This window comes from Arvicola amphibius, chromosome 4, assembly GCF_903992535.2.
Source record: "Arvicola amphibius chromosome 4, mArvAmp1.2, whole genome shotgun sequence".
In the NCBI taxonomy this organism is placed as follows: Eukaryota; Metazoa; Chordata; class Mammalia; order Rodentia; family Cricetidae; genus Arvicola; species Arvicola amphibius.
In genome coordinates this window covers 59,470,132-59,496,330 of record NC_052050.1, presented here as the reverse complement: position 1 = coordinate 59,496,330, position 26,199 = coordinate 59,470,132, and the positions used below count along the sequence as shown (strand labels likewise).

The window sequence follows — 26,199 nt, the reverse complement described above, 5'->3', positions numbered from 1 at the left end:
AGCAACATTTGGGGGAGCACAAGCCAGTGGCAAACGCAGAAATAAACAGGAACAAAGAAAACTAAAAAAATAGCATCATAAAATCAGGAAAGGACTGGGGAGACAGCTCAGCAGAGAGCACTGGCTGATCTTCTAGAGGACCAGGATTTGATTCCTGTGGCTCACAGCTGTCAGCAACTGCGGTCTGCGGTAATCTAACGCCATCTTCTGGCCTCCAAAGGTAGCACACATGCACATAACAGACACACATTCAAAAATACTCATACACAATTAAAAAAAGATTAGTAAGAGAACTCTAAACTCAAAAAACTGAAAATTAAACAATAAAAGCCTAGTCATGTAGCAAAGAACAAATGAAAAGCTGCCTGTGATAGCACTCACCTTTAACCCCAGCATTTGAGAGGCAGAGGCAGGCAGATCTAAGTTCAAGGCCAGTCTGGTCTACAGACTAAGTTCAGGACTCTCAGGGCTGTCCCACAGAGAAGCCCTGTTTCAGAGGTGGGGGTGGCCATGAGGTGAGAAGCAATATGTGTCCATGGAACTGACAAAAACAAAGAGCTTAGAATTCTACATCACAGTCCATCATTGAAAGAAGTCTGGGCAGGAACCTGGGAGCAGAGGTCATAGAGGGGTGCTGCTTACTGGCTTGCTCAGCCTGCTTTATTACAGCACCCAAGACCACCAGCCCAGGGATGGCACTACCCAAAGGTGGACCTCACCTACCGATTACCAAACAAGAAAATGCCCCTACAGGCCTGCCTAACGCCCAGTCATATGGAGGCATTTTCTCACTTGAAGCTCCCTGCTCTCCCAGTGACTCTCAACCTTCGTCTAAGTTGACGGGAAACCAGCCGGTATACCACCACAGGACCCAGCACAAGTCCCAGCTGGCAGCAGAGGGCTGGCTCCTAACTGCTCAGAAGAGGGGCATCCTAGGCCCCTCCTGTGCTGGGCGGCCTCCTGGGCCTAGTGCTGTGTTCAGCTCCTCCCACACTACTACTCATTAACAGCAGCGTCCCTCACCCTGTGCAGGAAGCCTGCCTTAATGGAGAAGACTCTGGCCCCATAAGCCTTAGATTCTTGGCTGAATACACAAAAGGCCTACACAACCTCTTGTTCTGAGAGGTAAAACAGGCCTTGGTGCCCACAGGACCAGCTCTAACAATAACCAGGAACCTGCTAACCAAGCCTGTTCCCTACTATGCGGGGCACTGGCAGATGGAAGCTTCTAAGACACAGCATTTCTGGGGAGAGATGTGAAATAAAGTATGCTGGCTGGTTTTGTGTCCATCTGACATGAGACTTGTGAGGAGGCCTCGACGCGGGTGGGGTGGGGTGGGGAGTGTCTTCATGAGTTCAGGCTGTGGGCGGGGCTGTAGGACATTTTCTTAATTAGTGACAGATGAGGGAGGGCTCAGCTCACTATGGGCGGTACCATCCTTGGGTTGCTAGTCCTGGGCTCTATAAGAGAAGAGGCTAAGCAAGCCGGTAAACAATGCTCCTCTATGACTTCTGCAGTAGCTCCTGCCTCCAGGTTCCTACTAGGACTTCCTTTAATAATGAACTGTGAACGCGGGGCCCAACACTTGGAAGGCAGAGGCAGGCAGGTCTGATTTCTTTTGAGGTCAGTTTGGTCTACAGAGTTGCAGGATGGCCAGGGCTACAAAGTGAGACCCTGACGGTGAGGGTGAGATTAATCAACAGTAAGTGATGTGTGCTAAATTTCAAACCCAGGAGAAAAGGCAGAGGTGCCTATTTAACATATCAAAGCAGACCTGGCTGCCAGGTTCTCCCAGCATCCCTCAGTCTCTATCAGTTACAGGGTATGGATTATAGAATACCCCATCCTCTACCCTGAAGTCGCCAGCCCCAGGGGTGGGCTGCCTTTCCCCCAGAGGCTCTTGCCCAAATAATCCAGACATTTTGGTTACCCTCCTCCTCTTGTACCTTTGGCCTCCTGACTGGATTCCCCTCTCTCCCATTCCTTCCCTGGTCATGTCCACTCTGGACTCTGCCAGATGTCCCTGCCTCTGCCCATGCTCTCCCACATGTCTATAATAAACTTCCTCCTCCACCATACCCAGAAGTAATCATGTCCTTTCCTTTCCTTTTTATTTTTTTTAACTTAATGTGGAAGCATAAACCAAATAAACCCTTTCAAACCCCGAGTTGCTTTTTGGTCATGGTGTTTCAACAGAGTAAAAATAACCTAGGACAGGAGTGACTGGGAAATCACTGAAGCACACCGAGAGCTGGCCTCAGAACTGAAAGCCACCTGTGCAATGGACTTGGGCCAATGTTTGCCTAGCACAGCCTTCAGACAGGCTGTCCACCAATAGCCGACCTGAGGCTCAGGCACTAGGTAAGGGTGGTGGCCTGACCGCAGACCAAGCTGCGTCCCTAGCCAGTTCTGCCATCTTGTCACATTCGATGGATAAAGACAGGATAGGAAAAGGACACAGCCAGAAACCACATCATGATACAAATGATAAATTATATTTATACAGTAAATAAGTATCAACAGTCAACACAAATCCAAAACCAACCACCAGCCCCGGGACTGAGGAACAGCTGGATAACTTCCTTATGGTGTCCATCAGGAAGGGCATGGTAGCACGTGTGCAACACACATGGCAGTGGCCAGTGGCTTCATGATCAGTGCAGTGGGTAACAGGGACATGCGCTGGATATCCTGTGGGAGGAGGGAACCCAGTGGCTATTGGGGTGGGGCCTCAGTCAGAAGGACTCTCATCTTCTGCAGCAGAATCACTGGCCCTCAGCAGGCAGATATGGACCTGGCATATCCGATCCAAAGAAAGTGCCATCTGAAACACTGCCCTGTCTCCCCTGTCCCGTGAAGTCTCCGCCTCTCCCAAGCAGGAGCCCAGTCATCAGCCTTCCTGAACAGCAGAGCCCAAGCCCACCCGTAGGCCCCTAGTCCTGGGAAGAGCATGTAATTAGGAAGGGACCTTGGTCTGCGGGGCCTAGGAGCAGCATGTGGGCTCTCAGACTCAGGAGGGGCTTGAGTGCAGTCCTCCTCAAGCAGGAACCACTCAGTCAACCATGTAGATGCTGAGAACCAAAACTTTCCCTGGATACAGAGGGGCTGGCACGGGGTTGGGCACCCTTGAAGTAAGAAGCTCATATAGTGAGACAGGGCAGAAAGGCCAGCCACACAACTGCCAGGACCAAAAAGGGGCGATCCTTTCTCTGAGGAAAAGCAAGTCTGTGGTCTCTAATTCGGGATTTAACACTTTCCTTAGCAGTGAGTAGAGTGAGGAATCGGGAGGTCGGCAGAGAATACAGCATCCGTGCGCGTCTGTTAGAAACGGACACCACGTGAACATTCTTTTTCATCTCCAACGTAAGATAGGATCACTTCCTGGTCAACAGTCTGAGTGGAGCTGGCAGCACACATCAAAGTCAGTCTCTGTTCTAACTCAGCTTAGGGACCATCCCTGGTGACCTATGAGCCCAGAAGTGCACAGCCACCCCCATTTTCACACAATCTCATTAACCTGAGCATGATGATGGGGCAGCCAGCCACACTTCTGGTGTGCAGTAAACAGAAGTTCCTGGCAATCCCTGTGCGCCAGGTACAAAGAAAGGAAGTAGTCGATAAAAACTGGCAAGTCACAATCATGCGTGTTTGTTTTTCCTTTTAACATTAAGATGTCAATATACTAGTAGCAAAAAAGCCTCTCAGGATCTAGGCAAAAGGCTGAAGGATCAACTGATTTGGTAATTCATCAAAAGAGCTGAAGAAAGGAAAAAGGCAACTGGAGGCTGCAGGTTTTTGTTACTGTTGGAAGTTTTTGTTTTGTTTTAATAAAATTCTTTCTGTGTAATCAAATTCTGAATTTTTTTCCTATAAAGAATTTGCTTAGTTTTCCATAAGGCATATTTTTGTCATCCAAATATCTCTTCTTTTAAAGTTTTCTTACAGTTAAAACCATAAATAAGAGAAATTAGACCACTAAAATAATATGTGCCAAGACCTTAATTCAGCCAGACTTGGTCAATTCTATCAAAACTAGACAGTTAAATAAGAACCACATTATAAAAATATTAGCCAAAAAAGACTATTAGATAATTCTGCAAACTCAAATATGAAACTGTACTCAACAAAATGTGCAAACGTGCACAAGCACAGAGCCAGGGGGCAGGGCTGTGCTCTGGTCAGCTTAAAGCCCCACACTAGTGTTTATCTTAGACTCCCACGAGTCTAAGGAAAAGTAAAATATGCAGAACCACTTTCCAACAGTCAGTGTGGAGTGGGGCCAGAGCTTCACCTTGTCCACACCCTGAGGACTGCTGGGGCACACAATGTAACTGCCCCAAGTCCTGGGCTAGACAGCATCCCAGAATCTGGCAACACTGATAACACCCCTTTGTTCAAGACCTCAGTGGAGCACAGTCAGAGCTGAGCACTTAGGAAGAGACACAGGGGCCCGGCTAGGACAGGGAGGCCATCCCACCCGTACTCCAGCCTGAAAGTCTGGACTATAATAACCACCCTTTCACCAGGAAGCTGGACCTGAAGCTCTAACACCCCTACCACCATATTCTCAGCCATTACACAAATCAGAGTGAGTTCCCACTTGACCTCCTTGGGCTCGGCACTCTGGGTGTTCACTCAGGCAAGTACCAGCCTGGGCACTAGAGAAGGAAAGGGTTGGTTGTGCCCGTGGCCTGAGCTGCTGACGGGGGAATGCCCACATTGCCTACCATGTTCATTGCTGTAGGGCCTAGTGGTGTTAACGAAGAGCCACTGGCCCCCAATGTTGAGTGTGGGGCTACTGAGGTCACAGGGGCCACAGGCTCCATCCCTGTACCAGACCCAAAGGATGCACTGCTCCCAAGGACAGGGCTCCCCCGAAGCTGATTAAGTGTCAGCGGCTGGGGCTGGTTGACCTGGAAGGGGTTGACAGGGGTTGGGGTTGCAGCACCTGATAAAAGAGCAAGGAGAACACAAGGTGAGTCATAGGAAGGCACTATCCTCTCAGGACAGTTCGGTCTCTCTCTCTCTCTCTCTCTCTCTCTCTCTCACAAACACACACACACACACACACACACACACACACACACGGCACTTCAACACTGATCTGGAGGGCAGACTCCACAGGAGACACCAGCATTGGCAAACATCTCCAGACTGCTGAGGCCAAGAAGACTATAGCTGTGAGGAGTATGGGACCTGTCCAGGGCCACAGATAAACAAGGCAGAGCCAAGAGCACACAGGCTTGAGTATTCTAGTTCCTCTGAAGGGTGAGTACCCAGGCTGTGGTCAGCTGCCCAGCTCCCTCATTCTGTCTGGGATGTACACTTTGGCACCATGAAGGCTTGAGAAGGACCTGCTACTGAGTCTTACCAGCTTCTCTAAACTTCCCTCAACCAAAAGGCTCTTCTGTCAGTGAAATACCTGGTGGGTCTTTCCAGGACACATGGTGCTGCTGTCAGTAAGTCTCTGAGCTTGTTAAGCTCCACTCACCAACATGGCCTGCTCATGAAGGAGCAGCACAAGTCACCATGACAAGTTGCCGTCCTCTGACCCACTCTGACACTTCTACCAGGGTCACAAAAGACAAGGGTGATCTGCAGCCCTTGCTCAGAGTGGGAGAGTCAGGTCTACCCATATAGCCTGGAATGACCTGAGTCTACTACGTCTGCAAAAATTCCTCAATTTGGCCATGGCCATCACAGGTTTGTAGGCAAGGACCACCGCACCGGGGACAAGAGTCCAGGGGCAGGAATGGGCCAGATGAGCTGAGGGCTCTGGTCCTGTTCAGCTCTACCCACAGGGCAACTTTTCTCTAGATACCATGCCTTCATCCATTAGGACCCCAAGGTGGGGTAGAACCTAGAAATTCTACAGATCCTGTATCTGCCCACAGGCCCCAAACCTCAACTTCTAGAGATCATACTCCTCTGCTGGGAGCTGTAGAGACAGAGAACTAAAATTCTCTAATCCCTGAGACATAGAGCCTGGTCAGTGTTGACACTACTGGAGACACATTTCTCCTCTTGGGAGGTTGAAGAGGTGAAGGCTATGCAGAGCAAGGGCAGGAGGACATGCTAGATGAAGAGCTCAGATGAGGGGATATGGAAAGGGGAAATGTACAAGTAGGGTTGAGTGGGAAATGTCGTAGCCTGGAGGTAAGGAGGGGACTGCTAAAACCTTAAGGATTGTTATTTAGCTCCATATAGCTGGGAGTGCAATGCACATGGGAATCGAAGAGAGTAGAAATGGGCTAGAAGGTTGGAGGTCAGAGCCCAGGGCCAGGCCAGGGGGACCACAAGTACTGGGTCAAGTGGCTGGGTCTGTCCTCTGGCAGTGCAGAGCCTGGAACATGCTGTGCAGAATGCTGTGCTAGGCACTATGGCAAAAGCCCTTCCACCTTGAGGAGTAGCATATTCTAAATCGCTAAAGTGCTGCTTTTCCTATACATGGGATAGACACAGCACAACAACCAGCTTCCGCTAGACCTAAAGCTAGCACTAATAAGCAGTTTTCAGACAGCTTTTACATAGTGCTCTCCTACAGGAAGAGGACGATTCATTCCCTTAACTTACCCTTACCCCTCTTTAAACAGTAGCATCCCCACCCACCCCACCAGGCCTAGAGACAAACAGCAGTGTGAAGTTCCTGAGGGCTCCAACCCTTCCCAGCCACAGGTCATCAGTCCCCGAGAGGGAAAAAGAGGCAGAGGCAGAGGCCAATTTTAGACAGTACAGCAGTTGATGAAGCAGCACATGCTCACCTGGTGCCAGAAAGGGATTGAGGGACTGGGCTGGTGGAGCAGGTTTGGTCACCAGTGAGTCCAGGTTCACCAGGGCTGCATTAGGGCCCAGGAAGGACTCAGGTGTTTTCCGGGCACTGCTAGGCTTGCTTGAGGCAGAAGTCAGGGGTTGAGACTCAAAGACGTCAGGACTTGTGGTTCTGCTGTCCTGGGGTGGTACTGAGGCCCCTGATTCAGCTGCAAGACAAGGATAAAGCAAGCTATCTTCTCACCCCCACAGGTATACTATTGTAAACAGTGTGTACACACACAAAAACTACTAAATAAATGTAACTTAAAAATGGTAAGTGGAAAAGCAAGATTCATACAAGTATAGATAGTACAATCCTCAAAAAAAAAAGTAAGGCTGATGGCAAAGCACAGACATACACTTGTTTACATTCATTTTCTTCCTTTCTGAATTCTTGATAATATGGTGCAAGCAAGCTATAGAGCCGGTGAGATATCTCCACAGGTAAAAGCATTTGCTGCATAAGCCTGAAGCTCTGAGTTCAATCCTAAGAACCCACATAAAAAAGTCAGATGAGGGCTCACATCCATAATCCCAGCATTCCAAAAGCAGACAGGAGGCAGAAAGAGCAGAATTTTCTGAAAGCTCATACTGAGATGATAGGAAAGAACCACCTCCCAAAAGAGACAGACAGACAGACAGACAGACAGACAGACAGACAGACAGACACACACACACGCACGCACACAAAGTTAAAAAGCTTGTGTTGTTCCTTCTTATATCAGCCAGATGATCAAATGCACAAAATGCTACATAGAAACCATCTTTAACCTACCTGGCTTTTTTGAAGTTCGAAGGTTGTCAAATTCAGAAAAGTCATCTTTAGCTGTACCATTGAAATTATTGAAGAGTTCAAAAGACCCTGAAGAGATATATAAGCTGGTGATTGAGAGCATCTCTTTCCACTCCCCAGCACAACAGGTACCAAATTTGCATGGGGATAGTGAGTCAACACAGGCCATAGCAGCTCCTCCCGAGAACCCACCCCAAATCACAGTGTAAACTCAGGGTCAAGCCATCAGTCACTTGGACTGGAAAGCAATAGGTAGGATCAAGGAACGTGAGTACCCACCACTGCTTCCACTCCACCATCCTATGACAAATGTATTAAGGGCCAGAGTGTGGTAGGTCCTGGACACTGGGATAAAGTCTGTGGGAAGTATCCCAAGGGAGATGCAAGACAAGCCTGCAGCCCAAGGAGAAGACCAGAGTCCTTGTTTGGGGCCCAGAACAGAAATGGTCAGTCGGCTAGCTACTGCCAGTGTACCAGGGGGAGGGAGAAGTGGTGGAGCTGCGGGGACCAGGCTGAGCAAAGTGATCACCTGAGGCAGAGCCAGGCTTGGCAGGACCCCAGGCATCTGCTGTTTTCCCAGCACTGGAGGCAGGCTGCTGTGAGGCTGCCCAGGGGTCTGGGTTCTTAGGGACAGACTGTGTGCTGACTGTGGTAGGCACTCCCCATGGGTCCACAGAGGCAGCTGGCTTAGTACCTGCAGAAGTCAGAGTCAAAATTCAAACAGCAGCTACAGAGTGTTAAGGAGTTTCCACTGCTTTTGCTGAGAACCAGGGTTTGGTTCCCAGGACTCACAACAGCATGCTCACATTAGTCTATAAGTCCAGTTCCAGAGAATTTGACATCCTCTCGCCTCCTCAGGCATCTACGCAAAAATGGTACACATTGCAATAAACTGTAACCTCAAACTGTAGACCAAATAAACCTCCTCAACCCAGAAAAAATAAAAACTCACAAGTAACTTCAGAAAGTTCTAGACAAATGGGGTGAGGACAGAACATACAGTGGCATACAAGTCTGTGCCCTGACAACTGAGGCAGCAACCCAGAGGGTGCTACACCATGCCAAGACTGTTTTTTTATGGGGGGGCAGGGGAGGGAGGTATCAAGACAGGGTTTCTTGGTGTAGCTCTGGCTGCCCTGGAATTCACCCCTGAAGACCAGGCTAGCCTGGAACTCATAGGTCCACCTGCTTCTGCCTCCCAAGTGCTGGGATTAAAGACATGTGCACCACCACCCTGATTGACCTATAATTTCTGATCCTCTAGTTTCTACTCTAAGTACTGGGAATGATGATTCTTCCTAACTGGCATGGCAAATCCCAGTATGAGTCTGGCTGTCCCTGGCTCTTGCTTTTCCATACTGATCATAAATTATTTAGTTATGTTAATAGAGAGATCAAGGGATCTGTGTACACATTCTTCAACTCTCAGAGCTGGGTAGAGGCAGGAAGACCACAAGTTTGAAGCCAACCTGGGATATAACAAACTCCTGTCCCAAAGCAAACAAAAACAAAGTGTGGTGGAACTTTGACCAAACCTGCATTGAATTCCTAATTAATTTGGGAAGAATCATCACAGGAATAGGGAGTTTTCCAAATCAAAATGAAAATTCAATCATTCTTATTTGGAATTTATATAACACTGTATGATTTACTCTAAGGAATTTAGTATCAATGCTAGGAGTGTTTTTTTTTAACTTTGTATACTATGCCTGTATCTAGCAATCTTGTTGAACTCTAAATTGTAGTGTGTTCAAAGTATTGATTCTTTTTCCTTTTTTTTTTTTTTTTTTTTTTTTTGGTTTTTCGAGACAGGGTTTCTCTGTGGCTTTGGAGCCTGTCCTGGAACTAGCTCTTGTAGACCAGGCTGGTCTCGAACTCACAGAGATCCGCCTGCCTCTGCCTCCCGAGTGCTGGGATTAAAGGCATGCGCCACCACTGCCCGGCTTCTATTAATTCTTAATCCAATTATCTGTAAAAAGTTTTAAGTATCTGTAAAATGTTAATGTCTTTGGCATTTTTCTGTCACCCCATGGCACTGGCTAGAACCACTCACAATGTAGTGGGACAGGTCACTGGCATGTTGTCTTGCACTTGACCTCACAAAAACAAATTTCTGACATCTAAGTATTTAGTTAGCTTAGAGGCTTCCCTCCATTTAAAGTTGTTTGCTTGTTTATTTATTTGAGTCTGACATCTGCTTTCTTCTTCAATTGCTCTTCACCTTATTTTTTGAGACAGGGTCTCTCACTGAGTCTGGAGCTCACCAATTCAGACAGGCTGGATAATCAGCTCCAAGGAGGACATCTACCTCCCTGCTCTGCTGAGGCTGGATTACAGACATGAACCACTATGCCTGGCTTTAAGTAAGCATGTGTGGGAGGCTTGTCCCAAAACTGACCAGCAGATACTTTACCAAGGCATCTATTTCCCCCGCCCCAGACTGCCTCCACTTAGAAGCCACAAGTGTTATGGGCATTTCCCTATTATTCTAAGACTGCAAAAAATATTTCGAAGAAAAGCCGTCTCTGCTTCTATCGAAGTGATTGTACATTTGCTTTACACTTTAGTAGGGCCAGTTTCTAAGGACTTGGTTCTCACCGAGGAATTTCCATAATATACTCTATCTTTAAAACACTTTCCTGGTTTACATTTCTTTCCAATACATCCATATTCATAAGTGGTCCTGGCCTAAAATAGTTGAACCCACACTGTACTCTCTGTCTAATTTGGTGTCTCTGGAAACTGCGTAGAAATTCTTATTTTCTGTTCTTTGAAGGGCTCTGGATAAAAAGAACTGTTTCTGAGTGCTATTAGAATTTACCTATAAACCCTGGCAGTTCTCATCATGCTCTGCCACAAGATGTAGCCCCCCTCCTCCTTTGAAGTGTACTCCACTGAATATAAAGTCCTAGACTTGTGGATTTGGAAGTTGCTTCTGAATTTCAAACATCTTGTTTCCACAATTATCTTCAGGAAACTTTCTAGCAATGATGTTTAGGTCTAACAAGGGTTTCCGCATGCTCACTGAAGCTTGTTCCACTGTGCTCATCACCATCACTGTCCAGCTCCTTGCCTGGACAGTCTTCCTTTACTCACACGGGCTACCTGGACAAGGTGTGTTAGCAATCCTGCTTCCTAGACCTCAACGGTGACTTTCTCTTGGCCATCATCCTCAGACATGAACTCTTCATAAGCCCCAAAGAAATGTAAGCCACAGACATCCACACAGCCTCCATGCCTAGGCTCCTCAGACACAGAGAAACTTCCCGCCTTCTGTCTCAGGCCCCACTGAACCTGTCTTGTGTCCTTCCTGCTCTATGCCCTAGTCATGCTAGAATCCTCCATTTACCTTCTTTTAGACCATTTACCAAAACTACCCATCTAACCAGGATTGGTTTTTTTTTTTTTGTTTTGTTTTGTTTTGTTTTGCTGGACTGAATTTCCTATCGTAGAAGTGTGGACAATTCTAGCCCCAACTCTAGCCAATGGGAGTGGGGTCGGGTGGGGAGATAGTTAACAAGGCTGTGGCAACCAGGATGTGCCAGGTATCAGAGAAGAACAACAAGGACTTGTCGATCTTAGGAAGCCATAAACTGTTCTCTGAGCTCTGAAAAGGACTCCATTCCCCCGGACCACCATGCCCCCTTGTGCCCTTCTCCTCAGATCTACCCCACCCCTCCTGTAAGGTAGTATATTCCACAGATATTAAAGATGACCCCACCATTGGTCTTTCTACCACATGGCTTTATGCCTGCAAAGGTCTAAAATAAAGGGTTTGATAACTTAGGGCCTACTATGATATTAGAGGCACTAGCCCCATGGCTCTCTAACTTCTGGTCTGACTAGGCTATCTGGCTAGTATAGTGCCCCAGGATAGAGAGGAAGGAGTGAATGTAGCCTTTACTTCTCCCTGGCTTGCTGCAGTGATATACTCAAAAGCTGTGAGCTAACGGACACCCATTATCAAGAAGCACTTCTAAACTGGTCGGTGGTGGCACACACCTTTAATCCCGACACTCAGGAGGCAGAGGCATGTGGATGAATCTCTGTGAGTTCCAGGACAGTCAAGACTACACAGAGAAACCATGCTTCAAAACCAAACCCACTCCAAAAAAGCACTCCCGAATGACATTTTTCCTGTCCTTATGGCCTGCCAACTCTTACTTGGACTTTTCCACTTTTGCTGCTGCTGCCCCAGAATCATCAGGCTTCCAAAATCTCTGTCCTTTCCCCAGGGGTCTGGAACTACACTTCCAGGTCCTCTTTTGCCTGTATGATGCGTTGCCAGGATTGTGAACCTGGCCTCAGTTGGACTCACACTGCAGGGACTAAGCCCTTACTCTGCTTCCCCAAGATTAGGTTATGGCTCTGTCCTGACTGGAGAGTGACATGGTAAAAATGGTTTGCTGGGGAGAAGGCTGGGCAGAAAGCCAGAAAGCCAGAAAAGCTGTGGTGTGATGACACAGAGATCCCAGGACCAATGTCATGGAAGCCCTTGGGACATAACATGCTTTCCTGTTCCCTCCCTGCTTACAGGACCATATAAGGAATGCCCATTGCAAGGCCCACACCTCTCAGCTAGCTGCAACTGAGGGACACAGGCCAAGGAGACCTCACGGTCCTGTAGTCCCTGACCATGCTGAGCATCTGAGCCTCTCAGAAGGCTGCTGCTCTATTTGCCTACATACAGAGACACACCCTATCATTTCCATTGCCCTTTTCTCCCACAAAAAAAAAAAAAAAACACAAAAAAAAAAAAAAACACAAAAAAAAAACTTAATGATCCATGGAAGTTTTCCCCTCACCCACTCCCTTAGTCAGATACCGCCTGACCATCAGGGAGAATCCTCATGGGCTAAGTAATGCAGGAGCTTCAGAGTGAGCTTATTCATGTCCAGATTGTGGGACAGAACATGCAGTGATCCTTCTAGGGAGCCTCTGAGCCTTGAGCTCCTGGCGATGGAGGTAGACCACAGGTAGAAAACGATCTATAACAGGTCTGAGTATGCATGATTATGACACTTCTTGAGCCAGCAGGTCACACCGGCGTAAAGGCAGCTATCAGGTTCTCACTTTCTGAAGCCACCTGCTAATTCAAATCCTAACTGCCTCAGACAACACCGCACAGTTCCCATCCGTCGCTTTAATACCATCCCATCATATAGTTCCCCACCAAACCTGCTGGAAGTCCATTACCGGGTGCTCATACAATGGCCTTGCTTATAAATGAAGGTGAATGCCTCTGGGTAAGTACATGTGCTCTGTCTCCACGGGCAGGGCTGGAGCTGCTTCCCATTACAGACCATCCTGACACTGTGGCTAATCCAGGACTAGAGGGAACAAGAAGACCAAGGGCTACAAGTACAGCCATGAAGAGCCACTCTCATTGCTGCACTGAGTCCGCACAAGGAGCATCCCAAGGGCTTGAACTCAGTGGGATGGCAGGGTATGTGACCATGGCTGTCCACCACACCTATCTCTAGAAAGGCCCTGGGGAACTTTGTCACACTATTTCCCTAAGCACACAGATTCTGGAGAAGATCTAGTACAGACATCTAATAGGTCCCTTGTGAGACAAATAGGGAGCCAGGATGCATGCAAATCTGAGCTCCTGATGCACTCAGAGCCCTGTCCAAGCCCCTCTCATACGAGAGCCACCTAGCTTGGGCACACAGCCAAGGCGTCCTGCACAGTGCATTCCTCTACCCTAACAATTTGCTCAGCATTCTTCCAGTCAAGGCCCAGGATGGTTCCTGTCTGTAAGAAGAAACAAGTCATTGTACCAACCTGACAATAGGCAGCCAAGAGCCAGAACAGGGGGCAAGAGGGGGTACTGAGAACAACACCACGCCTCTGTAGGTAGAGACACCCAAGCTATGTCTTTAAGAAGAAACAAGAGTGGGGCCAGAGTGTTAGCTCAGTGGTTAGGGGTGCTTGATGTTCTTTCAGACGACAGAGTTTAGTTCCCAGAATCCACATCAGGTGGCTCACAACAACCTGTACTTCCAGCTCTAGGGGAGCCAATGCTTTCTTCTGGCTTCTATCAGCACCCCTACACTTGTAGCATACACAAACAAAAATGAAATAAATCTTTGGAGAGAAGGAGTTTCTCAGGCAGAGTAAGACACAATACAAAGACCATTAGGTGTGTGCAGGGTCAGGCTGCCTACACCTCACATCTAAGCCAAGCTTTCTCTGGCTACCCCTGCACCAGTCTGGACATCCTGGGTTTTGCAACCCTAAAACACTGCAATGCTCTCCTGAGCCAGCAGCATGAACATGCACAGCCAGCAGAGACAAAGTAATCAAACTCAGAGCTCTGGACAGGGAATGAAAAGCATGCTCAGCTCAAACCCTTGCCAATCCCAGATGACATAGACCATCAGGGACAGATTGTTGAGTCCAAATGAGCAGTTGAATTTCCATTCTGCAAGGGATATTGGGGTCCTAGGTATATGTATCTGGGACTCTGCAAGCTGAAGGGCTGAATTTAGTGCCAAAGGAGTAGGCACCATAGACACAAGTAGGCAGTCCTGTAGTCAGTACAGATTGCTTCAATCGCTGTGCAATTACAGTGCCTCACTTACCCCTTAACCCTTGTTTCACAGGAAAACAGATATGGAGCTGGCCCAGCTGCCCTCAGGGAGGCAAGGGCTCCTCTGGGGATAGATAGGGCAGTGAGGCCATTACAAGGCCCTTCTATACCATCAGGGCCTGGCATCAGTAGATTCTGCCATGTCACACACCCATAAATAAAGGCTCATTTAAAGCTCAAATGAGTAAGAAAGGAGAATAGAACCAAGTTCAGAAAGACAGCAGTTTCCGCTTCCTCTGTAGATCCATTCACAGGAGTTCAGTGGCTAGATGAATATTCATGTGTACAGCCGGCAGTCACAGTCATACAGGGGTCATCAAGAAGCCAGAGCACACCTGCTACCGCCAGGCGGAAGTTAGGCTCAGTCCTGGCCTTGGCTCGGGTGGGTGGGTAGACAGTAAGGGGGACAAGTCAGCCAAGGACTTCTGAATTGCCAGGCTGTGAGGCCTCTTCAGACCAGGTGGCAGCTTTGTGTGTCTAGAACAGAGGAGGAAGTGCCCCCGCTGACCTGGCAGGCTCCAACTTCCCTCCTCTGGGCTCTTAGCATTTCCTCCCAAGGCCACTTGGCTCAGCAGTACCCAGTGCTGTTTGGAAAAAACTAGTAATAACGGAACCACTACAAATGGTGGCTTTCAGAAAAGCATTCCTTTCATGCAGAGAGCAGCTCCGTGCTGTGGGAAGAGGCTTTAATAATTATGAGTACCCAGGGACTGAGAGTAGCTCTACACTTGGGTTTTAGCAGAGGCTAAGCAGTAAACCCCTATGTGCTACACGCCTGCTCTGGGGTCAGTTCAAAGGTATAAGAAGCAAAGCACCTGACTGAGTCAGATAGCTGGGGAAAGGTTCAAACATCACTTTTCTTTCTTTTTATCTTTTTTGTTTGTTTGTTTGTTTATTTGTTTTTTCAAGACAGGGTTTCTCGTGAAACTTCTGGCACCTGTCTGGGAACTCACCTGTAGACCAGGCTGGCCTTGAACTCACAGAGGTCTGTCGGCCTCTGCCTCTCAAGAGCTGGTGTTGAAGGCGAGCACCACCACCACCCAGTCACATCATTTTCCAAAAGTACCTTCAAGGACACAAAGCTGCTGAGGTAGTAGCCCAGCCACACAGGGTCAATGAGTATCATGTGAGTAGATTTCCAATAGTACCCGGGCACACACACGGGACAGGCTGGAAAATCGTTTGTGCCTGTGTGTAACTATATACAATGTGACCTCCCTTAGGTTAAACAATGTCAGTGGAGAAAGGAAGTGGATAGCTAAGATTTTATCAACAACTGGAAAGATGCACTTTCTGGAACTTACCAGGCTGTACAACTTTCCAGAAATCCAGGATGTACTGTCTCCAACTAGCTCTGTGGCCCCAGGGAGAGGAACAACCTTTCTGGGCTTTTTTTTTTTTTTGTGTGTGTGGGGGGGGTCTGTGTATTCCTCCAGTCTAAGAAACTGCATGTGCCAGAATGTCACCTAGAGTATACCAAGTCTGCCATGTTCACGTTTCAAATGTGACTAAAATTTCACTCACATTTACCAATAAGCAAAAACTCAGAAATAAAGTTCATGAAATACTATTATGAAGAGAGTGAACAAGCACACAGAGGAACGTCACAGGGTTCAGCCCTCAGACAGCTATATGTGAGCAGCACCTATGTTCAAAATTGTTTTAACCCTCACCAATATTTAAACATTTAGTAGAAAAATTAAATTCATAATGGCCAGAAACTTCACACAATGCAAATGTACATCAGGAAGGGCCCTGTGTGAATGACTACCACATCCACAGGGGAGATTCTGGCCAGGAAAGGACTAAATAAACTGTTGCCACATTGTAGACAAACTTCTAACAAATGAAGGCTACAGCCATGTGACTTTGTTCATGTGATCTTTCTACATCAAAAGGCAGAATAGTAAGTAGGTAGGCGGGTAGGAGTTGAGTACAGGTTCTTTCTGGATAATGGAAATGTTCTATCTCGTAACAACAATTATGTAGTTCTATGAATGTGTGGTTTTTATTGTTTGTTTTTTTTTAAATACTCCAGTTTAAAACCATCAGAATGGTGATTTCGTCTCCATTTAAAGAGTAGGCACATCCCAACAGAGTATATGGTACCTGTCCCCAGGAGGCCATGTTCTATTTCATGCTTCCTGGCACAGCCCCTAGAAGTGACCCTGATCCCACCCACCAGGAATTCTTTAGCTGGACTTCAAGAATAGTCATTTGACAATAAGACTGTGTTTCAGATTTGGGGGAAAATATCAAAGTCATTACCTGAAGGGCTATTATCCCTTGGGGCACAGCCTACACTCTATTCTTCAAGAGTACAACCACAAGTTTCCTAATCTCCAGACAATGAGAACTCAGATAACACTACCTGGCTCCAGAAAGGGGGCAGATTCCATGTGATCACTGTGGCCAGCAGTATGCCAAAGGGCACCTAAGGCTGACACACCTTTTGGACCAATGCAGAGGCGGAGGGAGGGAGGGAGGGAGGGAGGGAGGGGAGAGAGAGAGAAGATGAGAGAGAGAGAGAGAGAGAGAGAGAGAGAGAGAGAGAGAGAGAGAGAGAGAGAGAGAGAGAGAGAGAGAGAGAGGAGAGAGAGGAGAGAGAAAATTGGATGATGGGATAATAGGATAATAGATTGGTATTTGTGACTTATTGTTTATAGACAATTACATTGGTGTAGATTCTTGTATATGGATACAAAGTTAAATTATATTAAATATTGTATTCATGCATGCTTCTACCTCTGTTTAAAACATTTTTATGTATTTATATATTTTTAACATATTGCAGTGTACATTTCTACCTCTGATTAAGATACTTATATATTGTTTATGTATTGATATATGTTTACCATATTGCAGTGTACATTTCTACCTGATTAAAATACTTATATATTGTTTATGTATTGATATATATATTTACCATATTGCAGTGCACATTTCTACCTCTGATCAAGATACTTATACATTGTTTACATTCGGAGGTTATTGTCCTTGTTTATTACACAGTTGTTTATTGTCTTAGTCTTGAAGTTAGATAGGTATTAAGAATTATAGATCAATAGTCGTCTATGTTTGTCATATTTATAGTTAGACTAATCAGGTTCTTTAGATACATAGAGATTATATTCTGTATAGATATATAATCTTCAACCTCTTCCAAGAGCTGTAGAAAATGGCATTTAATTTAACTTAGAGTTCTATGGTAGTGAGACACAATCGCTCCTGGCAACACCAATCTATTCCTGAGAGATGTTGAGCACCAAAGACACTCCACTGGGAGCTTGTTTTCTTCTTGGCTAAACCGGCCTTTGGGCAAGGAACTGCCCATACCTCAAACACTGACAAAATACATAGCATCCAAAAATGGATAAGCAGGACTGTCAAATCTTGCCAAGACAGGGTGAGACAGTTTTGAAATTTTTCTTGCCTTTAAAAATAATCTGTCAGTTATTCTAGGCCTTAGCCAAAGTTGGTTGCTTCAATGTTGTAAATGTGACTTTGGGTGATTGCCCAGGTAGCCAGTTGTCTCTGTGATTTGTTGCATGTTTTGGAAGTTGTTTGACTGCACTTCCTAATTATTCAGGTGACATTATTTCCCTTCTCGGATCTTCAATGGGGTTAAAAACTAGATAAATGTAGTTACTTTTCTCTCATGACTTGGCCAAGTTATTTATTATACAAGACTTAAGCTAGTTAAAATAGGTATTTGTTCTTATTGTATATAATTTTGTAGTAGGTTTAGAACTCTCTTATTTAAATAAAGAGAGGAGGTGCTACGGGATGATTTACAACTAGTTAACTACCCACCTACTGGGGCGTGGCCTGATAGACTATTTACAGGGATGTGGCAACCCTTCTCTCTCTGAGCCTGCTGGGCCCCATTTCTTGGGTTCGGTTTTGTTTTGGATCACATCTTCCTTTATCATTCAAGCAGAGAATCCTGATTTATTAAGTTTTTACCCTGTAATAAATGCCTGTCTATTTCTTAGTTCTGAGCTAGTGTGGGATTCCTTTTTTAAGCGTCAGATCTCTCCACCATCAGACCAAATACAAGCACTCCTGCCTTTCACCTTCTTTCTTACCAGCTGCCCACATCACAATGCACACACCTGTGTCTGGATTCATTCCCACTGCAGGACTCCTATGCCTTCTGACATAGGACACTCTCTTCTACAGAACACTCTGTTCTTGGTGGCATCCACCTAAGATGCTCACCTCATGCTGTGACCTCACAGGCCCTCACCAAAGCCTGGGTTACACAGCACTGCTACCAGCTATCTCTATCCTGCCAAGGACAGAAACCACATATTAACTGTGTCCCATGGTCTTCCCATGGCAGGACAAAGCCTGGCACTTGGTATACTTCAACAAACATCCTGAAAACTGAGCTGAATACAAAAGAAGGTCCAGTTTACGGAAACAAAAGCTACAAGAGAACAGACAAGATGCCACAAAATACATACAACACAGGCGTGCCCAACAGGGCTCAGAGAACCAGGCCAGAAGCATAAAGACTAAAAGGCCTAGCTCCCTACCAGCAATTAAGAAGTTTCATATGCCAGGAATGTACCATAGTAAATCAATTCTGCCATGCTTTTGTTTCTAATCTGACTACAAATTCTCTCACATTTCCTAATAAGCAAAACTTCGTTAGTGATGGTGGTAAGCATATCTCATTTCCGGCTTACTTTAGGTTTCTCTCTCTGTGTGTATTATAACTACTTGAGCTTGAGCTCGGTGCCATTCTAAGAACTGAAGTATGCCCTAGAGCAGGGACAAGTCATTTCTGGTGCCAGGATGAGGCAGTAAGGAAGCCAGCTTTCCTTCTCCCAAAGCAGAAAATCAGTCAAAACAGCAAATGAACACTGCTTCTCTGTCCCCAGGAGGATGAGCTCCTGCTCAGTGTCACTGCTGAGAATCAGACCAACCTGAACTCCCACAGGAACCCAGCCAGAGGAGAGAGAGGGAGAGGGAGGGAGGAAGGGAGGGAGAGAGGGAGGGAGGAAGGAAGGGGGAGAGGGAGAGAACAAGCGCAACTGAGAGCACCTCTCCATCAAGCAGGCAAGCCTAGGAAACAACAACAAGCTATTTACCAAATGATGGCCAGGGTTCGGAAATGTTCGCAGGAGCTGCTGTTCCACCCCAGGGGTTGGTTTGGTTAGCAGAGGCCCCTGGGCCCCAGGGTTCAGTTTTCTGGGTAACAGGGCATGAGCTGGGGAGGGCATCCATTAAATCCAACAAAGTAGTCTGCTGTGAGTGGGAGCCCGGCTGTTAAGACAAACAGAAGGAATGGTTTCACTTGGTTACAGTCATAGCAAATATTCACATACTAAGCATAAATATTAGTTCTTACCACAACACAGGCCTTCTGGGCGGAAGTCCTGAAGGACTTGGAAACTGAGCTGCTCCAACCCCCAAGGCTCCACTAGAGTTCCTGCTTTCCAGGGAAGCCAAGGATCCAAACACCAAGGTACTTATTGTTCGCCATATGCCCAAAAGTTTTAAGAGCTCTCAGAGCTCCCAAACTCTCTTAGGATAATGCTGGAGATGGCCCAGACTGTGATCACCCATAATCATCCCCTTTCACCTGTCTTGGTTTCCTGACCACTAGCACTCAGTACCCATCCCAAGGGAGGGCACCCACTCCCCACCCCAGCTTCCTACCCTTCCTGTTTCCACAACATTGTCATTAGGACCTTGTGGCATCACAGCTAGTGAAGCCACGAGAATCATGGTCTAAGGACAATCTCTCTGACTGGACAGTAGTAAGTTTGTCAAAAGAGAGCCACATTCTGGTGTCACAGCCTAGCAAAGTAGAGGAATTGGAGGATGGGGCAGGGGGGTGAAACTCTGGGCAAAGGACTGTCCCCAAGTGCCACTGTGAGACACACACTGCTACTGCCATTCTCATTTATTTAACAGGTGGCATCAAGTGTCTTCTCTTGGTTGCTGTGTGTTTTAACTGTGTTCTCACTGGTGTTCACCACACCATGGGTTCACAGGCAAGGTTGGCATCCTATCACATGTCCCACCTACTGTATGTCCAGGGGTACCTCAAACAATCACCCTAGAACAACTTCATATATTTACCTTGCAGCAAGCTTTCATCTCTTTCTTTTTTGGAACTTTAACTGTGTCTCTCCGGCTTTCTTCCAGAGCCATCTGCAATCTGAGGTCATCACCCCGCCTGAGGCGTTCTTCCTGGAGTGGGACAATGGAGCTTGAGGCTGAGGGTAATGTTGACAGCAACACAGCAGGGCACAGGGCCACACTGGCCAGCAACAGGAAAGGCCCTGCATCATGTGGCATTTCAAGGGAGAATATAGTTCAGCTGGAAACAATGGCTTTCCATTCCCAGAGGTTTCTCCTTCAGAGGCTGCCTGAGGTCATACCAGCAACACTCAGGCACCATTAAAATGGGGAAACAAAATACTTTATCTAAAATATTTTCTAGGGGCTGGAGAGATGACTCAACAATTAAGAGCACTTGCTCCTACAGAGGACCCAGGATCAATATTCAGCACCCACATGGTGGCTCACAACCATCTTTAACTCCAGTTCCAAGGGACCCAACAGGCACGCATGTGATGCACATACATGCATGCAGGCAAACCATTCATCCACAAAAGTAAAAGCAGTGAATCCTTACAAAACACAAATCTGACAACCAGGAAAGAATTAGGAAAGATAAAAATCACACATCATTCCAATCCCCACAAGTGGACACTCCCTGAACAACTGACCAGCTGTATGGTTTCTAGTAGAAACAATTCATCCTAATTATTTGAGGCAAAGTCACTTGCAAAATGTTAGGACGGACCTGCCCTAACATTTAAGTGATTAAAACACACTCTTAGGTTTTAGCTTAAAAGGCTAAAGCCATCCACCCATCCCAGAAACTTGCAGTGAGACCTCCTAGGCACCTTGATCCCCTGGAGCCATGAGCTTCCACGCAGGCAGAGGGCAGATTTAATAAACGGCTACAGGTTCTCTACAGGGGGCAGAGGCCATGACCAAAGCTGCCCATTGTTGCTGTTACAGACATACCAACTATGCCGGCCAAACCTCTCTGTGTTCACACTTAACACCCAACATTCTTCTCTCCATACGAGGGTGTACCTTGCTGCCTCTGGCTGTCTGCACGCTTTCTGATGACTGAAAGCAAAGGGACACTGTCTAAAGTGTTTGAATCGCCCCTTCCGCTACTCCATCTTAAAATAATGCATGCTTAGTAAAAACAAGGTATAGAGGGGAACAAAAGCACACACAGGCTCAGTATTAGAGCACTTCCTTACAAAGGGTTTGGGTTCCACCTGACACCACACACTATTTAAAAAAAAAAAAAAAATCTATGCTGCTTCTACCATGCCCGCATGCACTCTTTCCTGGAGCTTCCCTCAAGCCTTCTAGCCTTCTCCCACACATCTGCCACAGGGCATCCTGCCTTGGCAGGAACCAGGTCCACCCCACCTACCCCCTACCCCCAACCCAGGCCTGTCCTGCCCATTGTATGCTGGCACCTCAAGGAAGCACAGAGCTCCCTCAGGAGTCCCTGGATGGTAAGCCTCCACTGGAACTTCCAGGAGGCACTCAGGGTTAGATGCTTCTCTGGACACTGACCTCCATGAAAACCTTTCCTAGATATAGCTCTGCCTGGTCTAGGAGATGAGAATACACTGTGGCCACAAGACCGAACTCATCAAGTAAGTGCCTTAAAGACAGGGCTGTGTGTGTCATCCTCTCTGGGAGCCATACTCCTCCCCCCAGGAGCACCAGGGTGAGGACCCCATGGGCATGACCAGACAAGCACTGACCTGTTCTGCTACCTCTCTGCTCATGGCAAGTGCCAGCTGCAGCTGCAGCTCCTCTTCTCCACTCGTCTGTGGCCGGGCCTGCTCCAGCTCTGAAGACACTCGTGGGGAAGTAGCTGTTGGGTAGGGGGCAAGTCACCACATGAAAAGACAAATCTGTCCACCTCATCCTAACACGACAATATTCTATTCTCATCTCAAACCCAAGTGGCCCAGGAAGAGCTACAGGCATTTCAGATAGAATCTAGCTACAGGTATTTCAGAATTAAAATCAAGTGCCAGTCAAACATGGCTGCATGCCCACAGAAGACACATGAAACCTTGGTTGCAGGTCATGCCTCAGGAGGATCAAATCTCAGTTTTCACAGCAGATCTCTGCTCCAGAGAAATGAACCACATAAAACAGAGATCTGAGACAAGAGTTCTGGAACAGCCTTCAATCGTGTAAAAGAGCCCAGAGACCAACGGCTCCAATCAAAACACCATATGGAAAGCATGCTTAAGAAAATGGACCTTGAGTGCTTGTGTAATTTCACAGGTGTGCTTTGTTCAAGTAGCTAGCTAGTTAACACTGACAAGGGACTCCTGTAAAGACTATTTTTATTGAAGGGGTGAGGTGGCAGAGTCTAGATGAGATAACAAACCCCAAACCACGAAGTCTACATTCATACTAACCCAAGGATTTTCACATCAGCAGTTGAAATGCAACAGTATTAGATGTACCTGAGTATGAGAGAGCATGAGCCTAAATGCATACCCTCTGCAGAGTATACTACTCTGCACACTGTGCACCCTCCTCTGCACACTCGGCTTCCATAAAATCTGCAGATGGAGGCCTACCTACTAAGGGAGACACTGCATCTGATGGTTCCTGGCTTAGCTCTTCTCTGGGTTTCTGTGTAGCTCAGCACACTCTCCTCTTCTGCTTGCCAACTATATAGCTTCTGCACTGAGACCCACAGAGTAGTCTGTACTCACCCTCAGCCCAATAACCATTTATTCAGTGAATGCCTACATGCATGGATGGATAGGTGGGTTGGTACACAGAAAAATGGACAAGTCAATTTCATAGTTTGGGACAACTGTCTTAAATGTTCTAATCTGTACTAATAACTTCCTTCTTGCAGGGCAGTGGTGGCACACGCCTTTAATCCCAGCACTTGGGAGGCAGAGGCAGGCAGATCTCTGTGAGTTTGAGGCCAGCATGGTCTACAAAGCGAGTTCCAGGACAGCTAAGGCTGTTACAGAGAAACCCTGTCTCAAAAAAGTTCCCTTCTTTCACACACTCTAGCAAAGGTAACTACTGAGACTGCTAACCGCAACACTGCTTCTGCAGCTTTAGTCTAAACTTGGTTCCTAGGAGTTGCCTCTTGGCCGACGTTAAGAGGTCAGAAATAACTCCTGACAAAGATGGTTTCTAGTTGGTCAGCCAGGTCCAGGCCACAGCAGATAGAAGACTTAATTTGGAATCATTTACTGTGGTGGTAGTGGTGTTGCTGGTGCTGTAAGCAAACAATTGGCTCACGTCTTGAGTAGGCAAAACAAAAGCTGTAATGACAAAGTCCTTCCTAATCCCATCCTAACACATCACCCCAATTATACTTTTCACAGGATCGCTTTAGAAATACAAGTGTATGGTAATGAAACAACTCCAAATCCATTTTCATGATTAGATTTAATAATACACTTTTTAAAAGTACACTTTTGGTTGATTTGTTTCCAACCTCACTAATATCAACCAATCAGAACACTCAGGTCTATACTGCCCAACCCAGCCTGGAGGGAACAAAGGCAGTGAGACAGAGGAGAGCTCTCTACAGGGCAGACCTGGGGGATTCCTGCCTACTTGGTGTGGCTTCTTTGTACAAACAGAACAGGAGCCTAATGTGAAGTGGGGGCGGGGGTCATAAACCCTGCTGAGATCAGAGACAGCACTGACATCCTGTTTACAACCAAATGGGAATCCGGAAGGAATAAACATGAAGGACACATTGGCATGGAATGCTCAGAAAATGAGACTTATCCTGCACCATCAAGTCACAGGAGATCCACCAGGTCAGGAAAAAATGGTTGGGGTTCCAGGCAGACTTGCTGTATGCACCAAAGAGGCATCTCAGGTTTTCAGGGCTGCTGGACAACTTTGAGGCCAGACTGGCTCCAAATGCAAACAGAACATCTACTGTGACCACCACCAAGGCAGTGAGAATGATGCCAAGCCAGCACTACAGATACGCCTTTCGACATCAGTGTGGAACGCCAAGACGGGGGTATTAAAGGATACTGTGGTTTCATAAATGCATGCACAGCTCGCAGTTCCACAGGTGACAGAAGTCACAGCCACCATCCATCCGCACAATCAGCCGAGTGTGCACAGCAAGCCTTGGCTTACTTAGAAAAACGATTCTAGCAGAGACACTCTGGCCTCGTGATGGCATCTCAACCCCACAAAGAGACTTTTGTGCCCAGGCGCATGACAGGGAACACAGATGTTCCTGTGAGCCAGGCCTGAATGGACCCTTCTGACCAACTAACCTGGCCCTACTCTGAGCATCTGAAGGCTCACAACTTATAGAGACCCAAAGAAAAGTAGACACTTCCCTCAAAGTCTGTCCCTGAGAATTAGGACATGGGCTCAATGAACTCAAGAATGCTTGCTGAGCACACACGAGGATCTGAGTTCAAGTCCTCATTATTCACATATAGAGATGGTGTAGCTGTACTCTCAGGTAAACCCAACACTGAAGGTGGGGAGGCAAAGGAGATAGGATCAGTGACTTGCTGGCTGCCGGCATAGTTTCAGACTCAATGAGACACCTGTCTCGAGAGGATAAAGTGGAAAGTGATAGACAGCAGAACACTCAAAGGTTCTTTTCTGGCCCCTGAAAATTGGTCCCCACAGGAAGCCATGGAATTCTTCCTAACTTGAGCAGACCAGGGTGCCCCAACATGACCTCCAGATGAAGCCAGCTATGGTGATATATCTGTACTCTAAGCCCTGGGAATCCAAGACCTGCAATGGCTACATTTTAAGTTAGACGCCAGTCTGGGCTGTTAGAGACCCGGCTCAATAAAAACAAAAATGAGTAGATGAAGTGCTGCATAGTATCACATGCCTATAACCTCAGCACTGGGGGTGGGTTGAAAGGGGAGGGTAAGGTGACAGGCAGGAAGAGCAGCTGAAGGATAGCCTTGACTACACTTCAGTTACAGGTCAGTATGGCCTGTTCTGTTTCAACACAACAAAAACAGAACAGATGAGCAAACGCTCTAAGCGAGGCATGTGCTCATGAGCAGTTAGTCCATAATTCTCTATTATCCGTATAGTACACAATGCTGTGATGGAATTCAGGTCTATTCACATGGTCAAGCTGGCTGTCCTTGGTGGATGTGGACCCTGATCTTCAGTTCTGTTCAAGACATGTTTGCTGCCAGTCATGATTGAGTTTCACAACCTGGAAGCTCCCAAAATGCCCTCAGGTACAGCCCCCTGTCACTGAAAATGGCTGAATTAGCCTGGTGGGAACAGTGACTAAGATAGGAGGAATCTTTTCTTGTTTTGTTGTGAGACAGGCCTCTCTATGCAGTCTTGGCTGTCCCAGAACTAAGAGAGATCCACCTGTGCCTGCTTCTGCCTCCCAAGTACTAGAATCAAAGGTGTATACTACCATACCAGCTTAAAATAGGAATCCTTAGGCAGACAAAGTCAGTCTTGTGTCTACAGCTTTTTTATCTGTGAATACCAACCTTATATTGAAAATCCTTTGAGGGGAAAGATTGTTCCTTGTCATTGTTCCCTGGTGGATACACTAAAACAATGCTTTCCCGGCATTCTCACTGACACAAGTATCACAAGCATGACTGTCAACTGATAAACAACTACTGCAAGCAAATCTTCAAGTGATTCTGGATTCAATCCTAAAGACAACCAGGCACAGCCGGGTGGTGGCGGCACACGCCTTTAATCCCAGCAGAGGCAGGTGGATCTCTGTGAGTTCGAGGCCAGCTTGGTCTACAACAGCTAGTTCTAGGACAGGCTCCAAAGCTACAGAGAAACCCTGTATCGAAAAACCAGAAAAAAAAAAAAAAAAAAGAATAACCAGACTAAACTATGATGTGTACAACTGTTAAAATACTTACAGGCTTGTGTGGGAACCCAGAGAATTGCTTCTGTTAAGATATGAAA

General features: G+C 46.8%; 1 protein-coding gene across 1 annotated transcript in view; it reads right to left on the bottom strand.

Annotated features, from left to right (window-relative positions):
- Positions 1-2,474: 2,474 nt before the first annotated feature.
- Positions 2,475-26,199, bottom strand: part of Epn2 (epsin 2) — a 66,231-nt gene continuing 42,506 nt past the window's right edge. Inside the window, 7 exon segments of the mRNA XM_038328003.1 lie at positions 2,475-4,949; positions 6,763-6,978; positions 7,587-7,673; positions 8,134-8,298; positions 19,299-19,473; positions 20,296-20,406; positions 22,020-22,132. Coding sequence (XP_038183931.1) covers positions 4,660-4,949; positions 6,763-6,978; positions 7,587-7,673; positions 8,134-8,298; positions 19,299-19,473; positions 20,296-20,406; positions 22,020-22,132 — 1,157 coding nt within the window. The 3' untranslated portion in view covers positions 2,475-4,659.